Genomic DNA, 19,268 nt, shown 5'->3' with positions numbered 1-19,268 from the left:
CTCCCTCTCATCCTCCCGTAACCACACAGAGAAAAAAATATTAGGATTTCTTTCATTTACATTCCTTACCAACTGTGCGCTTCTTTTCCTTCTCTCATCGTGTTTCACTGAGGCAATAGGTCAATAGGTCACGTCATATACTCTGTGACGGGAACTCAATTTCCCATCATCCACTTCATGCTGAGCTGAACCTGTCCTCACGCTGTGGTGGGATAAAAGCCCTGGAGCGAGAGATGAGATCTGACGGATGAGAAAAGAAACTGGTTGAGACATATGGATGTGGCGAGAGATATGAAGAGGGATGCAGGGAAGAGAGGTAGAGTAAGAGAGGGAGACAGAGAGGTTGGAGGGCAGGGAGGGAGGAGTGGTAGTTAAGGGAGAAACTGTAAGGTGCTTTCCCAATTCTAGTCTTGAATTCATTGTTTGAAAACCATGTGGTCTGAATTTGTTTTGAGGAGAAAAAAGGACAAGATCACACAGTAGTGCTTCACACACACACACACACACACACACACACACACACACACACACACACACACACACACACACACACAGGCTCGCACACACACTGTACTCATGTCTATGAAGTCATGTTGCACTTCTAGTGAGAACAGACAAAATGCAGCAGAAAATCCAAAGCAGTGATGTGAATTTTTTTTAACAATTGTAGCATGAAAAATAGCTCCCTAAACACACACATAACATGTTTCAACAAAGTTTGTGTCAACTCTGTATAAAAAATGTAAACCACAAATCAAATCATGTGTCAAAAAAGTGAACCTTAAGTGCTTTCAATGAAACAACCAATCAGACGTTTCCTTTAAAGAGGTTGTCAGGTAAAGCCCTCTGATAGGCGGAGACGTTCTTGTTTTGGAAAGCCAAGTGGTTAATGGGGCTTTTCCCACATCTTTCATCACCCCCTGTTCCTCATCTGTTTTCAATTGAGAAATATATTGCTGCCTCAACGGATCGCCTTGTTTCTTCTGTTTCTCTCTTTCCATCTCTCTCTCTCTTTCTTTGTTTTACTCTTCTACCTCTTTTTTTGCTGTATTCATCATGTTCTTGTTTGTCAAGCTTAAATAAAAAGGGAAAATCCAGAAATTGTGGCATTCGTTATGAGAAAATTGTATATCCACTGAGGTTTCATTAAAAAACACAAAAGCACACACTCCCTTGCTCTGTCATATAAATGTTCTATTGTAAATATAAATATATAATATATAAAAAATATATAAATGTGCATCATTTATTATATGGGAGGAACTCAATGTTCTTAATTCTTTGTTTGAATACAACATACTAAAAATCTAGATTGTTTTGGTGCGAGTTGCCCAGTGTTGGATATTTCAGCCGTGGAGATGTCTGCCTTCTCTCCAATATAATGGAATTAATTTAGATGGCACTCAGCTTGTGGTGCTCAAAGCGCCAAAACAAATACATAATAAAGTTCAACAGCAATGTCTCTTTCTATAAATCATGACCCAGTTGCTCAAGATAATCCACAGACCTGGTTATGAGCAATTTTATGTAGGAACTACTTTCTTTCTAACGAACTACACCCGCCAACTGTATCACCACTTAAAAGGAAGCATACTCATAGACAAGAGGTAAACGTAAATGGTGTCCTCCTTGGCTGAGCTGTAGCGTCACCTACTGTAGTTCAGGTATGCTAGCAGTATCGGCTAGCTACAGTTACAGCTCAGAAGAGGGCAAGTTTCTCCAAAGTACGCTGTCTTCTGTGCAATGTTAGTTGGCAGGTATTTGGTAGAAAGCAAATAGTTCCTACATAAAACTGCTCACAAGCATGGAGCGGCTTTCAGCCGGACAGCGGAGGAAACAGACAGCTCTGTGAGCGAGGAGTAGAAATTCTCACCACTCCACTCTGCTTACATGCTCTGCAAGGCAACTAAAAAGAGATATTTTAGAGAAAGGGGTACTTTGCTTAGAGAAAGGGATACTTTGCTTAGAGAAAGGGATACTTTGCTGATTTAAATCCAGCTCTGTGTCATGGAAGTGTTGGCAGTGTGTTGTTGTGGTGGCCGCTGTGCACTGGCGCCACGGAGGGAAGCCACACCATTCATCTAAACACACTGCCCACACAAAGATGACACAGAGCTGGATTTAAATTGGCAAAGTATCCCTTCATGGTGGTTAAGGTTATCTGACCGTGTGTGTGTGTGTGTGTGTGTGTGTGTGTGTGTGTGTGTGTGTGTGTGTCTGTCTGTCTGTCTGTGTGTGTGTGTGTGTGTGTGTGTGTGTGTGTGTGTGTGTGTGTGTGTGTCTGTCTGTCTGTATGTGTCTGTGTGTCTGTGTGTCTGTATCTGTATTAGATGCAGGATAATCTCAAAGAGTACAAAGTGAGTCTATTGTGCAAGTAGTGCTTAGAAAATGCTGTTTATCCTCTTAGTAAAACCTAAATGGATTTCTGCTTTTTTCTTTTATTCAAGACAGTCTCAACTCTGGAGTTACCATGAGACTGAAGGTAAAGCTCAAAGAACCTTCTGTAATTCTGTGGGTGATATTTGGAAATTGCATCAAGCTCAAGTCTGAGGATGACTCACTATAAGAGCACGACTCTAAATCCCTCGAGGATCAATAAGCCAAGAAGAGGAAGTGAAAACTTGAACAGACTTTTTTAAAGTGTTGTAGCATTGTGGATAAAAAAAGATGATCTTTCTCAAGGGTCTTTGGAGGACGTTATCAAAGGTAACGCATCGGAACACTGGACACTCACACTGGAGAGCAATTTCCTTCAGAGTCCAGAGATGCTAGGAGGAGTGGTTTTGTAAAAAATGTATCGGCATACCTTAAATAGCTTGTAATCTATCTTGTATAACAATACCTCATTGACATTTTAAAGAGGCACAAATGGCTTTAGTGTGTGTGTGTGTGTGTGTGTGTGTGTGTGTGTGTGTGTGTGTAAGTGTGTGTGTGTGTGTGTGTGTGTGTGTGTGTGTGTGTGTGTCTGTGTGCGTGTGCGTGGCGGAGCCTCCAAGCTGTGAATATTCATAGGCAGCTATAAGTGGTTATGAATGTGTTGAAAGTGATTTTCAATGGCCACATTATGAATCATGCCCAGCAAAGGAGCTCATTCAGAAGCATCTGTTGCCTGATGCTGTTGCTGCCAAATGTGTGTGTGAGAGAGTTTGTGTGTTCTTCTATATATTGTGTTCATTGTGGCAAAGCACGGGGAGTGTTCTGTGTATGTAGATGTGTGCCAAAAGGGGCCCGAAACCCTGTAGACCCTTATCTGTGCTTAGTTTGTGTGCTTAGTTTGTGTGTGTGTGTGTGTGTGTGTATATGTGTGAATCAGTGTGTGAGTGTGTGAGTGAGTGAGTAACTTTCTGCATTGCAGAGGTTCGAACCAAATGGGAATTTTTGATTTAGTGAAACTGTCGGCTCTCTATTCCCATGAAGTGTGTCTCTGTGTGTGTGTTTCCACGCATCAAAAGGAGAGGATATGAAAGGTGAATGTCAGTCTTTGATGTAAAGCTTCCCACTGTTTAACTTCAGCTTCAATCAACATCTTAACTGCAACACACACACACAGCAGCACAGCCAGAGTTTCATATTAAAGACTTAACAATGAGAATTTAAAGTGTTGAGACAGAAGAGACAAAGGATAGTTGGAGAAAAAAAGAGACTAATTTAGATCGATGGTGGTGCAGCGATCATCATCCTGCTCACCTGTTAATCTCACTACAGGTGTCTCGATTTGTGTGTGCTTATTTGTTTATGTCTCGGTTTAGTTGCAGGGGCATTTGTGTTACTTGAGTGTGGGTGTGCATGTGATCATTTACACGATCACACAGTGAATTTGGCAACAGACCACCGGCCTACCATCTGCTACTAACAGAGCATGCTGAGAGAGTGCGTGCACACACACACACACACACACACACACACACACACACACACACACACACACACACACACCTGTCAATCTATTCTGTTTTGTGTGCACTGTGCTTCGATACGCCACGCTGACTTGTTGGATTAATTGTGTGATTTATTCAGGTTCCTGATTTGGGGTGAGGCAGCCTTTTACCGAAAGGGTGGAAACCATCATTAAATCTGACATCACCCCCCAGACCCACGCACACACACACACTATTTCTCTCTGTGCAGCTGTTGCATAGCATAACACTGAAAATAAGGGGCCTTGTGCATTTTCTGCATCTTGAATTTGTGATTATTGTTTTATGATGTGTACAGAGAATATTGTGTTTGTTGTGTGTTTTTGTGTGTGTGGGTGTGTCCTCAAAGCAAAGGTGTCATAATAGCCCCCTGCTGTTCAGACCTCAATTAACCCCCTGCAACTGCACAGCAGAGAGACAGCGGAGGGAGGAGGGCAGAGGCAGGGAAGGATAAAAGAGGTGATTGGATGATGGTGGCAGAGGAGTGATAGAGAGATTGAGAAAAGTGGATTTCATGATGGTAAATTTCCCACTCTTTAAGGAGTTGTATTCTTTCTGTCTGCTCTTTCATCTATCCATCTACCCCCTCACCCCCCTGTCAGTCGGAGAGGCGCCCGGGGGCAGATGGAGAAACTGAATTCAGGAGTGGGACTTGGACAATGGCGGGTTGAGCCAGCTTTACAAACCCCAAACGTCGAGTGGAAGGCCTATGAAAGCCACTAGCCTCAAGGCTTGCTAAAATACTAACCATTCACCCTCACATACAGTACATATACAGAGAGAAAAAGGAGAGAGAGGGCAAAGGAGCTCTTTCTTCTTTATATTGATAATAGTAATAGCTATCAAAGCGAGGAAAAGTAGCTCGGGACAATCTGAGAAATATCTGGCCCATAGCCCGTGGCTTGTGAGTGAATGTGACCCTAAAGATGGCAGTGACATAGATGGAGTTAGTGAGGAAAGTGACTGCGAGCGACCGTAAGCAAGAATCAACACATTTGGTGCCAGTTAAAGCTGCTAGAGTGTCCATTTGCGGATGTGACAGCCTTATCCTATTTCAACTTTGCTTGGAGTCTTTGTTCGATCTGTCCTTTCTCATAAAGTTGATAGAGGGAGAGTAATGAACTTTTATCCCATTAGCTTCCCCTGGCATCATTCTCCTGCCCTCAGCAGTCATGCCATTAAAACATATTTGAGCTAAGGAAACACCAGAGGAGACAGGGACACACACACACACACACACACACACACACACACACACACACACACACACACACACACACACACACACACACACACACACACACACACACACACACACACACACACACACACACACACACACACATATATATATATATATATACTGTATGAACACAACCACACATGTTCAGGTGCACATATCGGCACATCAATCTTTTCAAACTTCAAAATCAATGCACAGGCATGTTGCTTACCAACACATACAGGCATTTGGGAATCAAATAAATGCATAAAACACACACACACACACACACACACTTACACCAAGGGGAGACAAGGGTCAGACAGGACTGATTGTCTCTTCCAGTCGCTCCAGAAAGCATATTGATTTTTCCCACACTCCTCTTTCTACACACCTCCCTCTCACTCTCTCGCCTCCTCTATTTCTCTCTCCATTCTCTCCAAAGGAACCTTCATATTTTTCTTTCCCTCCTCTCTCTGCCCTGTTGTCCTATCCTCTAACCACACTTTTTCTTCCCAAACTTCTTTTCTGTCACTCCTCCCACTTTCTCTCCCTCCATCCATCCCACTCTGTCTCTGTTTTCTGGTGTGTGTTTTTGTTACCCTGCTTGCTATGGACTCGCCTAAATGAATGGGGCTGACCTTCACCTTTATCATAACTGACTTTGATTTCCATATAACAATATAACAAAAAAACACATCTCCATGGTGCAATGGATACATACACTACAGCAATGACAATGTCTTTGCTGCGCTTCAAAGGTGTTTCAAGCCTCAAATGATTTACTCATACTCCTTATACTCCACTCTCACAGAATGCAGGACTCCACGCATCATTCCTTGTATCTGACACAAAACAGCCCTCTCCTATAAAGCCCCATCTGCAACAAGATGCCTGCCCTTGTCAGAGAATCATATACTGTGTCAGTATTCAAGACCCATTTCTTCAGCGCAGTTTAAAGCCTACTATAACTCATTCAGTCGCTTCTTTTGCTGTAGTACTCTCACATCATATATGGGGCCTTATTTTATTGTGTTTGTGACGTGCATCACTCTTTCTGTCTCTAGCTATTGTTAGTTTTTTTTCCCGTTCTTTGGCAGTTTGGGGGGGAAAGTCTTTGCATGAACAAATCCTCTGACAAATTCCTAGATCATGCAGAGTATGATAAACAGATGACATTTCTCCAGCATGGACGCTGTTGCTAAAGTGTTTGTGCATGTGAATGTATGAGAGAGTGCGCAAGGCACAATGTTTTATGGCACAAGTTATTAACTCCATGTGGCTTTTTCTCTTATTCAGCATGTGATTATTCATTGTTTTTTATTATTTTCTGTGATTTAGCTCAGCGATGAAGCGATAAGAAGAATATCCATTGTTCGTTATCAATGTTCTATTTTGTCTGCTTTACTTGCTCACTGTTACCTAGACTACATCTTCCCTAATTTGGCGAGACAAGGGATATGTGGGATATATTCTATTTCCCTCCTAATCTCAATTTGGGTTCAGCATTGGGTTTGGACAGATGTTTAATCTGTTGTCACAACAATGCTCCTCAACAAGCCAGCTTTGCACAACGCACAATTAGTTCCACACAAATGTTTATCTTGTACTTACAGGCTATTTTAGGATAATGGCGGTTGAGTTGTTTTGGTTCACGTCCATGGAAAAGCCACAGTCAGAGTGGCTGTGCTTAAACACACAAACACCGAGAGATAATTGTGTAAAAGGATTAGAATGGCTTAGACTCGATTGTTGCGCCATGCGGGGAAATATGCAAGACTATCATGTCTGGTTGGATACCTTGGTCTATTATTGCTAAACACTTTTAAATGAACTAATCAACCTGCTTTAACATAGACACACAAGCTTCCTCCTAGACAATTTAACCTCATCTTTAACACATCTTTAACATTAAAATTAAAACATTTTTATAGCAGTTCACTTTGAACTAAGTTTACCAAATTTCATGGCCCCAAATGTGTTTTCTGTTGTAAGGAGATGCTGACAGTTTACAGTAAACAAGGTACATGAAAGTTTTTCAGTTATAGAAAAAGAAAGAGAAAATGGGGAAAATGCAAATTGAGCATATTTTAGGGGTGGTTGTAGCTCAGGTAGTAAAGCAGGTTGGCCCTTAAGGGTTATCTGTGGAGTTTTTAACCGCTACCCAACAGTGTGTCGACAAAGGCAGGAAAGAAGAAGAATGGTATAAGGGGAATATGGATGTAAACATTGTAGAATTTAAAACTTTTGAAAAGTAATAAATGGGAACCAAAGCTTTGTTTGTTTCCGTTAAAGGTTGGTGGTTTGATCCCCAACCTTCCACATGTTGGTGTGTCCTTGAGTAAGACACCAATGCCTACATTTCTCCCTATGTGTTTGTAGGGAAAGTGTACTGCCAGATGACTGTATGCAATGATTATACACCGGAATACACCAGAATTCCTCAAAATGAACTAAACTACTAGAGAGTTCTTGCACTGTAAATTGTGTTTATTTTTAATCAAATTTTTTACCATTTGTTAATATTCAAATCATATTTGAATATTTTTTGGTAAGAAAAATACTCTGTCTTTTTGTCTTTCTTTCAGATGAGAATCTACGCACACCTAACATGAAACCAGACACACCTTTCTCCAGCAGCAGTGGAAGGTGAGTTTTCAACATGCGTTTTCATGAGTATCCTATTCACCTCCTCAGCATCTCCCCGGGCCTCGGTGTCTGGGTGTGTGAGACAGACAACGGCTTCTCATTCCCATCACAACAAAGGTAACCAGCCACTAACACACCTCAGGGCCTCAATCCAGTTTCAATACACCTCATGGACGGATCACATCAGCAAGGAACTGACAGCTGAATGGAAACCGAGACAGGAGGAGTTTTTGTTTTTTTAATGTTGCTTTTTTTATATGTTTTGATGTGGCACTCCGTTTATCCCTTTGTGTGTGTGTGTGTGTGTGTGTGTGTGTGTGTGTGTGTGTGTGTCTGAGTGTGTCTGAGTGCAGCTGTGTAACCAACCCCTGTGTTGACAGTGCCAGTCCAAACACAAACATCATTGGTTTTTAATGATGTGATTATTAGGCAACACACAAACACACACACACACACACACACACACACACACACACACACACACACACACACACACACACACACACACACACACACACACACACACACACACACACACAATCCACAGCAGATTTGATTAATGTGGTTAATTAATACATAGATGTAATAAACTGTTTGAAATTCTTTCTGTCTGTCTTATGTTTGAACTAGCATAAATGAATATTTGCAAGTGTGTGTGTGGTGTGTGTGTGTGTGTGTGTGTGTGTGTGTGTACAGTAGGACGAGCTATGAGCAGCATATGTCTCAGTAGCAGCTGTCCAGAGGCCAGGTGGCTAAACTGACCTCTGCGCGCGCACACACACACACACACACACACACACACACACACACACACACACACACACACACACACACACACACACACACACACTGACCTCCACAACTTCAGCTTTACTGCACGGCCATAAACTAAAGATAACACAAACAGCTCCTAAATCAACAGGCTAGATTGAGCAGCACCAACATCACAGCCGTCAGACAGATTCACTTCTCATTAGCAGCTCTGCCGCCCTCCTAACCTGCCAAATCTAGCATCAATGGGATAATGTATGTTGTTTCTTAAACTGGAATTTAAGACATATGAATGAGGCTTTAAAATGTGACTTCATAATTACTGCGTGCTTCCACTTGTTTTGTTTAGGGACTTAGTTTGTGGTGTGCAGCAATGCTTTGTCTTTTGTTTCAATGTGAATGTCAATTGGCGGAAGTCTTTATTTATATGTGTTATTATTGTGGGAATTTAGTCCAATGTGGGATGGGCTCTTTCAATTGTATGACACAAATTAAATTAAAAAAACATTCCATTCATTCATTATTTGTACAATCAACAAAGACTCCTCAGTCTAAAATTACACTACTTACCTGCTCACTGGTCCAGATACCTGTTGTTATTGTTTCCGAGCCCTACAGGTGGTTTTCATAAAAAAGATATCTTTAACACAAATTGTGAGCTTAACAGGACCGAACCACTGAAGTGGGTCAGGGTCTTGGATAAAGGATGATACTTAAAATAAACACCTTTATTAATTATGTGTTGCCTTAACACTCAAATGTGATAGAAATCACATATTTATATCTATTGCTAAGGTGGAGTGTGGTAAGACACTAAAAAGATAGTGCTGTCGTTAAAAATGTGCTCCTAGTCCTTACTCCGCTTCTGAAAAACGTAAATCGAGTTTGTCAAGTTGCACCCGTCTTGATTGACAACGTCATCTAACTTTCTGAGCTCTGAAAATAATAGATCATTGTTTGTGTTACCTGGAGGGTTGATGACATTTTCACTTCATGAGAAAGAAAAACAACATGTACTGACTACGACCATGTGACACTAGACACTGTGTGATTTGTTATAAAGATTTACTGTAAATAGTCACCAGACACATATTTTCCACCATCCAAATAGAAAAACAACAAAAAAAAAAACAGTATTAAACAGACCTGTGTCTGCATAATACTGTACATGGGCTCACATGTAATGACCTTTTAACATGCACACATCCTCCCACCAAATGGAGGGCTCTAAATTTCACAATGTAGCCCCTGTTACCATTGTGAATTTGTGATTTTAATTTCCTCTTGGTTACTCTGCAACATGTCACGACTTGAAATACAAATATTAGGGTCAAATGTGCCATGAAAACGCCATATTTTTACAGTTGTTCGTCTGCACTGCCCTCAGCAAGATGGAAACAATCTTGTTGCATGACCTGGGCTGTAGCTGTAATCTGAGGCAATCGCGTTTGTGTATGTATGTGTATGTGTGTTTGGGAGGGCAGGTCAGGTTAGGCTGCTTCCAAACAGGCTGTGTGCCCTGAAGCCTCGTTGCATTGCAGAAATAGGGGGTCACCCTCGATCTCCTCCCCTTTGCTTTCTCTCTTTTTTCTCTCTTCCCTCACTTCAGCTACGAATCACTGCCATCATTGACCGGCCTCTGCCCTCCAGTCTGCTGTCTCCTCCCCTTTGTTCAGCAATATTACAATTCTTTGCTGTCTCTCACCCCCCCACCCTCCAAAAAACACTGTCTGAGTTGACTGTATGTGTGATTGTGGGAGTTTGTGTTTGTGTGAGGGGTAGGATGGGGGATTTGTGGGGAGCAGTACAACACACACACACACACCCACACACACACACACACACACACACACACACGCAGACATCAGCATTACAATCACACACAGCTGTTTGTATTCTGTCTTGGGAGCCAGAGACGGATCAAAAGGAAGAGAGAGGAAGACAGGCTTTTACCACAGATCTGTCATCTTGTTGAGCTGATACGTCACTGATCCCTAATGAAGAATCACTATAATCACTAATATTTCTGAAATGTAATCCACTAATGAAATTCCAATAAAGACTGGAATTTAGTAGATTACTTTTGTAGGCTACCTAAGAAGTCACTGTAAACCTTTTTTCAAAGTTGCACAGCACAAGTTTTAAACAGTCACCCTCAATAGCTAATTATCTTCATTTACATGTTTTTCACTATATGGATTCCACACCTTAGAGTAACTGTTGAGCTGCACATATGTATGCCATTTTTAAACATCAGTAAAAACTCTGCATTTGCAAATGTAACTCATAATGCAGGCACTATTGTGAGCCTGTTCAGCTGTAGGTTGCTGCTTTGTTTTGTAGCATTTGCCACTGATTTATATGCATGAAAACACAGGGAAGAAACAGTTTCTTGAAGTTGAAATGAGTGCTCAAAAGTATGTCTAAGTCTATGTTTGCTGAATTTTCTAATTTAAAGAAACTCACAATTCAAGCTATAATGTACCATTCGACTATTGAAACTGAAAACTCATCCTTTTCATAATGATTAGACATAACTTGTATTTGCATATGCAGTGCATGTGGTCCCAGGTGTGGTGTCGTTTTAATGTGTCTTTGTGGATACTTAAGGTAAAAGAGCAACAAATGAGTCTATACAGAACTTCATTTTTTGTTCAGCCCTGTGGAAATGTAAGAATCAGATGGGGTTTCCCCCATTTTATCCACGTTTAGTTTTACGGAGAAGCTCTGTCGCCTTCCTGAGGCCAGATAAATAAAGCATCAGGTGACCGGGACACTGCAGTGAGAATGAAAGTCCCCTTCCGAGGTCAAACTGTTGCTGTTTGACTGACGGCCAGTTGGAAACCTGCTACTACCTTGAGGGAAAACGCTGTACGTGAGTTTGTGTGTGCCCGTGTGTCTGTCGAGAGATAGAGAGAGGGAGTGAGAGTTGACTAAACAGATGCAGTAGCAGTCGTGCACGCTCTCTCTCTCTCTCTCTCTCTCTCTCTCTCTCTCTCTCTCTCCTCCTTCTCGGGAGAAGCGCTTTGACGCACCACGCATAGTTGGATTATACTATTGCGCGCTGGTCTTTAACGGGGCTTTTTCCTCCCTCACTGTCTACACCCTTGTCACTGACCGGCCATTGATATACATGTGTGATCGGAATCAATATCTCTCCACCTGCTGAGCTTTTTGGAAAAACCGAGCGCTGCCATTGACTCCTCTCCACGGACGCGTGTTGTGAATTAATAACCAAGACAGCCTCACCTGGAGTGTATGTGTGCGTAGGCTACGTGTCTGTGTATATATGCTGTAAAGTGTGTGTGAGAGTGTGCTTTTCTGGATCATATTAAGGAGCGAGGTGTTTCACTGGCTTGGTTCCGCACACACATACACAGACACATTACACACCGTGGGGATTTGGGCACCGCATGCCGGGGACATGTGGAAGTTTGCGCCGCTGTAGCGCAGCCAGAGAGCCGGTCCACCGCCTCGTCGACCTCCTCTCTCACTGTCCAGGGGGACCAAATTCCTGGTTCACAGCCTTCACACATCGAAACCCCCTCTAAGAAGACCCAAATGTAAATTCAGAACGAGACATTTCAGAAACACGTCTGAAAGGGGAGGACAGCGAAAACGAGGACGGCATCCCGTTGCGTGCAGAGTTTGGTGAATTGTTTCGGGGATTTCAGGGCTTTTATTTTTTTTAACGCCCTTGCATTTTCTCAGTATTTTGTGGGTCTCATATTGGCCCCCCACTTGCCGCAGTGATGGTGGGAGCTCTGAGCCCCGTTGGCCCTGGCCGCTCCCCGGTGACTGCGTTGGGACTGCTGGTGGCTGTTCTGGTATCGGTCCTGTCCGGCGGAGCGGACGGCCAGCCCTGCCCGGCCCAGTGCTCCTGCACCGGGACTACAGTGGACTGTCACGGCCAAGGGCTCCGCAGCGTGCCCAGGAACATACCCCGCAACACGGAGAGACTGTGAGTAGGCTACCGAGTGGGGAGACGCTTTTAACAACACAGTTTTGCTTTAATGCGCATAACATTTCCCAAACAATTTCAACACACTTCACAGGGAAAATCCCTAGAATATGGTAGCCTATATTTCTTTGTGCGTCAGAGATGCTGAATAACAAGTGTGCGCTGACCTTATGGGCTAGATAGTATTTGTAATAAAGCTCCTTCTCCTGAAGGAGGTTTACAGCAACCGTATCACACTTTCTGGTAAACTATTTAATTGGCCTACACTAAAATATATCGCCACCAATGATGTTAATGATAATGTTCCTTTTTTTTTTTATTAATATTCTTGTTGCTGCACTTGTATTTCCCGTCCTTTTAAACAAAGCTACATGCTGTAGAATATAAGGAGGATTGTTTCCTTGGGGACCACATCTTAATAGCGCAAGGCTTTAAATGTGAACTAACGTCAAAAACTACATCGCAACATTTGTAAATGCTGCTAAATGTAAATGTTGTTTTGTAATGTAACCTGTAAAAACACGCGAGTTCGTATTGCTTGTATTTAATGTGAGGATTAGTTATTGCTGATCGCGGCGCTGAAGTTAGGGGCACTGCTGTGGTTGTGTTGGTGGTTTCGCACTGTTGCATTAGCACAGCCTCCATAGACCACATCGGTTTGTCTGAAGACCAGCAAGTTAATCAAAAACGGATTTGGACAAGTGGCTTTGAGTTAAACAGGCCGTGTTTTATTAAACAGAGACCCCTTGATGAAATTATAATTTGCCCAGTAATAGTGCAGCGGCTCAATTTCTCTGACGCTCAAATGACAATTCTGCATTGGCCATGAACGGCACACCAAGTTTTAACAAAAAAACCTTCAGCTCACCTACTTTGTCCTTGTTTTAATAACATATCATATCTCATGTAGGCTACTGACTGTCCCTTTACGCATTTCTCTGTCCAGGGATCTGAATGCAAACAACCTCACTAAAATCACCAAGGCGGATTTTGCAGGACTGAGGCATCTGCGAGTGTTGTAAGTGTGTTATCTATTTTCTCCTTTTTTCTCTCTCCTCCTTTGCAGTTGCAAAAGAAAAACAAAAATACTCTTACGCACGTCTCTGACAAGCAGCACCTTGCAATTCCACCAACTTTCCCCTCCAAATACCACAACACAGAGATTTCACAGTTTCCAATGCTGTTCAGCATCATCATAGCTCATCAGCATCCCTGGAGCTGCCGCATGCAGCAATGCGTCTAGAAGCGCCGGCTTCATTGAGTCTGTATGTGTTAACAGAATAGCCATTGCACCTGTTAATGCTGTCGTGTTAATCTGCCAGTGGAAGTGTCAGGAGGGGCTTATTTTAACCACCGGGCAAAGAGGGAAAGAGATAGCGGTCATTAGGTGTAACCGCGGAGGGAGGAATGCAGCTGGAAGGGAGGGAGGGTGGAAGGAAAGGGAAGGGAAGAGTCAAGTAAGAACAGGTTCCTTACCTGGGATATATCCAGGTTAAGAGTGGGACAGGGATAGCCTGCCCTGTGTGTGTGTGAGTGAGTGAGTGTGTGTGTGTGTGTGTGTGTGTGTGTGTGTGTGTGTGTGTGTGTGTGTGTGTGTGTGTGTTTGTGTTTGTGCTATCCAGCTGCTTAAAGTGAATGGCAGGGAATACACATTGTTGGAATTCCTACAGAGATTATGTCCTTAATTGTGTGTGTGTGTGTGTGTGTGTGTGTGTTTCCTGTGTGTTCATCATGTCTGCTTGCCTGCAGTCACACGCAACCACAACCATTTAAATTTTAATTAGAGCTGCAACAATTAGTCAATCGAAAACCAATTTATTGGCAAGCACTCTTGAGTTTCTTTTTTTTAAGCAAAAAAATGCCCACAAAACAACAAAAACAAAATCCTGGTTGCAGCTCCTCAAATTGTAGGATGTAGCCTACTTCTTTTTTGTAATATATGATAGTCAGTGAAATGTATTTGGGTTTCGGCTTGTTGGTTGGTTAAAACAAACCTTTTTGACATCGCTTTGAACATTGTGAGAGGTGTTCAGTATTTTCCGTAATGAAAATAATTGTTAGTTGCAGCCCTAATTTTAATGTTCAAACTGCTTCTAAGTTCCTGTTTATCACGAGTGTACACCACACAGCTTATAAAAATGTGTGTTTGTATGTGTAGCTGCTTGGCTTGGTCAGCACAGTGCTCCGGGGGCAGTTGTGCTAGTGTAAGTGAATGAGTAGTCACAGCTATGTGGTTAGATGGAGTAAATTGGATGATAGATGAGTTGCTGTCCTACTGATGGACCAGTTTTAAAGTCAATTCTGGGGCTCCATCGACCTGCCGCTGATTGTCTTCTCTCTCTCTCTCTCTCTCTCACTCTGTCTCTCTCTCTCTTTCTCTCTCTTGCTGTTTCAACATTCTATCACTTTCCATCTCCACCAATCTGTTTTTCTTCTTTTTATTCACAACCATGTATCTTCTCCATCTCTCCCTCTCCTCTTCAGTGTCTTTGCCTCTCTCATGCCCTATCCCACTCTCCTTCACCTTCTCTTCTTCTCTTAACTCCCTCTTATCTGTGGCCCCATCCAGCCATCTTTCTCCTTCTCTTTTACCTCTCACAGTGTCATCGCACAAATCACTCTGTCAGCTCTCATGCTCTATGCGTCTCTCTATCACTCTCTTTTTTTCTGTCCAGTGCTTATTGTCTCACTCTCTCCTGGTATTTCTCTTTCAGGCAGCTAATGGAGAACAAAATCACCACAATCGAGAGAGGGGCCTTCCAGGACTTAAAGGAGCTGGAGAGACTGTAAGTTACATTTTTGAATCATAGAAGCCGGCATTTTATCCCTTAACACATTTTCTGTAGAAATAAACATGTCAGGATGCTTATCTTTGAAAACATACTGTAAGCAGACACATGGAGGTGACTCTGGAAAAAACAACATAGTGAGATGTTGGCCTGCCAAGATCCACCAGAATAACTTCAATACTCCTTATCTTCGATTCTACAAGTCTGTGGAGCTCTTCTGGAAGGATGAACATCATTGTTCCTCAACTCGTTCCGTGATTCAGTGTTTTGATTATGTTGGTGGCGTTGTTTGTCACACCGTGTGGAAATCTTGGTCACAATCTGTGTCTGATGGTGCGATATCCATTTTGGAAGTCAGATTGTGCTGTGAATACCTGCCGAATCGTAGCGCTATAGAAACATGTTATCAACTTGTGCCATCCATCTGCTGCTATCATGGTTTGAAAAGGCAGCAAATATTTTTTGCTTGGGACAGGCGGATATTGCACAGGAAACTGAACCTAAACGCGTCAGTCTTCTAAAAGGGTTCAGCTGGGTCGAGACCTGGTGGTTTTAAAGGTTATAACGTAAGATTTAAATCATTTTTATGCTCATTAAACTATTCAGAGACCCTCCCTCCTCATTTGTATGTCTTCATAAATGTTAAATTTGACCGTCATGACGTCGGTTGCCAATGTCTCAGTCCAAAAGGAAAACTTTAAAATAAACAGCCAGAGGTTGTTATGGCGCTGGCCAGGAATCACTGGTATTCAGCATCCAACCCTGAGGCAGTTATGGCATAATTAAGTCTTGGTAGTATGTGAGAGAGCAAGACAGAGGGGGGATGCAGACCCCTGACTGCTGATATGTCTATTGTGTCGACTGTCAACTTTGCTTGATGTGTGAGCTGTCCGTTTCTGTGTGTGTTTGTGTGTTAAGTGGCCTGACTGCAATGACGTGCTGGAATGCAGCAGACTGTGACAGAGTATGAGGAGGCTTAGAGACAAGCTTTTAATTAAAGACACATAAAAATCCTCGCTGCATACACAAACGTTTACAAAAACACAGATGTACCTGTGTACACACAGATATATCCACCTGTACACATACAAAGACGTAAATACAGCACTAAATCAAATAAAGGTAGTTCTTTATTTTTTATGAAAGCTGTTTTAGGTAAATTCGTCAGGAGTTGTCTGGAGGAAAAGGATGAAGTATTATGATTCCCCGGCTGCTCTTGTCTTGGGTGTGTCATGCCTGGTCTTTCTCCACTATCTGCTGCACTGTGGCTGCTCTTTGTTGACAGAGAGAAAAGCTCTGTGGATCACTATAAGGAATCTGCTAGTGTTTCTCATGCAACCAGCGCTGGGTTCTGTCCAGCTAAGCAGATCTGGGAATTCCTTCCCAGAGCTGCAGACAACAAGGGCAATATTTAACTGCGGATAGTCCAGCTTTAACAGTACATTTTGAACGTGATTTCCCCTCTGTGCAAAGAGATGGTACATGCTCTCATGCATACACATAAGCAAAACAGGCCCCAACACACACATGCACATACAATGTAGACTAGTCCTTAAACAGCAGCAGATACAGTCTTACACATCTGCTGTCAAACTATTCATGCTGCTCTGATGGCAACAAACACATTTGACAGCGGCTAACTTTCTGACACAACATGGCTGTTTTCTGTTGTCCTCGCCAGGGTTTTCAACTGTAATTTAGCTTCTCTGGCGTGGCATGTTCACAAACACAAAGGTGGAGTCAGTCATCAATGCTCCCCCGCAGCCGCCGGACAATGGCACGTCTCTGGAGTCTGGAGTCTGGGGGCTCATTTCAAAGGCCTCTGTCCTCTGGGGGGCTGGAGGGGGGCCTGCTGGGCACCACTACCCGGAGGAGAGGGCCCTAAGCTGGGCTGACCGATCCACAGTGACTGCCCCCCATGGGGGTGGAAAACGGTTCCCCTTCTCATCCCTTTTTTGCGACCGGCCCTGCAGGGCTTGGCAGGGTGGGGTCAGGTGTGGGGCAGTAGCTGGAGGAGGGGTCAGTGGTCGAAGGAGGTGTGGAGGAGATAGGCATGTCACAACACACGTGCACATACACAAAAACATGCATGGTATGGATACATTCATGCATGCGCATTAACTTACGCAAGCCTGCTCTGTCAGTACTGGTTTAATCTTGATTCTCCAACCCCCCACCCCCTCCTTACACCCACTCATGCCTTCATTCAGTTTTTAACCTCTCCTCATGTTTTTCTTCCATACCCACCCGTCTTGTTCTCTCTCTATTGTCCTGTGCTTATAGGAATGTCATTCTTAACTCTCCCTGTAGATTATGAAGAATAGAAAAGAGAGGAGTTCCTGATCCTCTTATCCTCCTATCACATTTGACTGGTTTATAGCCCCTATCCAATTCAAAGTATGTGAGATTGAAGATGATAGCAGCCACAGATATGCAGAGAGAAAGGAAACAGTAATTACAGGTATGAGAATGATTTCAGAGAACAGCAGTGTGAAAAGGCCTCAAATAATTAGCTTGTAATAGAGTGATCACATTGTCAAAGATAATTTAAACAGCAATGATTAATTGTAAAACAGGTATCTGAAGGTAGTGAGATGTGTCTGTCAACAGTGATTACAAACTAGATAATTAAACCTCAAACTAAGTGATTGCGTTGTAATATGTGAACAATCTGACTATCAAAAGATAATTGTAACAGTGAGGCCAGATAGCGGGATATGGATTTCAAAGGAAAGCACTGGATTAGTGCTAAATGATTAGCTCTAAAGCCTGTGAGTGATGACATTGTTCTCGCTGATAATTTCAGTTTATGTTCTTTTATTAAGCGACAGAGCTTGAAATTGTCTGCATACAAAAAGCCATTTTTAAGTACAACAGTTCTGTCTAAAAATAATTTGGGATAGATTTTCCAGAGTCCCTATCTGTCTGTGCAGCTGCTAAATTTTGTTACATTTGTTGGTTAACACCAGTTAGCAGTGAAAATGCTCAAAGTTCAGGGAAAAGATCTTCAATACGCCTCAATGTGAATGATGTTTGGATTTTACATTCGTGCATTGCTGTGTTTTAGGGCACATATGTTATCTGTCATCCATATATAAATAACAGATCAGATTTGAGTGTGTAAAACTTTGGTGGACGATGGTTGACGTCACTAACCTGACTCCGCCAGATGGATTGCTTCGCATTTGCTCGGCATATCCATCTGGGAACTTTCCGTTGGAGAACTTTTGGGAAGGGGCGGAATACTGGTTATTTGATTGGATGAACCATCTGTCTATCACCTATGTTGGTGATAGACGGGCCAAATCAACCAATCAGATCCACGAAGCGTATGAAAATACAACCACAAGCCCGCCCCTGCTGCTGCAGGCAAAGCATAGCTCGTAAACTCAGCATGCAAGCAACATGTCAGTAAAGGATATTTGCCATTTGTGTAACGAGAATTTAGGAATAAAAGGCACCATTTTAGGTTCCCGGACCATATTCCAAAAGAAGGATCCAAGAGAAAAAAAGCATTAGCGAGCGGCTAACAGAATTAGGGCTACCGCTGGCTGATAATACTGGTTAGCTGATTGGATAAACCATCGGTCTATCACCACCTAACCCACCTCAAAACCAACGCTGATTGGCCCGGTCGTTTGGCTAACGGCTCCAAATTTTCTCTATCTCAAGATGCCAGACTGATCTGCGAGTGGAAAACTGGAGCTCGCGAGATCAGGACGGTCTCACGAGGCTATGACGTCACATGACATGGACGCAATGACACAAACTCTTGGACACACTCACACTGGTGTTTTAAAATAAAGATGTCCAGTAGGTTTGGGATATAACTACAGTATGATAACAGTACTGTGTGTGTGTGTGTGTATATGTGTGTATGTGTGTATGTGTGTGTGTGTGTGTGTGTGTGTGTATTGTATTATGTGTGTGTGTGTGTGTATTGTATTATGGCAGCAGTG

The 19,268-nt window shown here is 42.7% G+C and overlaps 1 protein-coding gene across 4 annotated transcripts in view; it reads left to right on the top strand.

Annotated features, from left to right (window-relative positions):
* Positions 1-11,366: 11,366 nt before the first annotated feature.
* Positions 11,367-19,268, top strand: part of slit2 (slit homolog 2 (Drosophila)) — an 89,158-nt gene continuing 81,256 nt past the window's right edge. For 3 of the 4 annotated variants that reach the window (XM_028591657.1, XM_028591664.1, XM_028591674.1), the window contains exons 1-3: positions 11,580-12,520; positions 13,467-13,538; positions 15,235-15,306. In XM_028591657.1, coding sequence (XP_028447458.1) covers positions 12,312-12,520; positions 13,467-13,538; positions 15,235-15,306 — 353 coding nt within the window. In that variant the 5' untranslated portion in view covers positions 11,580-12,311. Of the gene's footprint in view, positions 11,431-11,579; positions 12,521-13,466; positions 13,539-15,234; positions 15,307-19,268 lie in introns of those variants that run through there. The other variant, XM_028591648.1, reaches the window with a different exon arrangement.

The sequence above is a fragment of the Perca flavescens genome, chromosome 2, assembly GCF_004354835.1.
Source record: "Perca flavescens isolate YP-PL-M2 chromosome 2, PFLA_1.0, whole genome shotgun sequence".
Taxonomy (NCBI): domain Eukaryota; kingdom Metazoa; phylum Chordata; class Actinopteri; order Perciformes; family Percidae; genus Perca; species Perca flavescens.
Note: the sequence above shows the minus strand (reverse complement) of the source record. Positions and strands in the feature narration are given on the sequence as shown.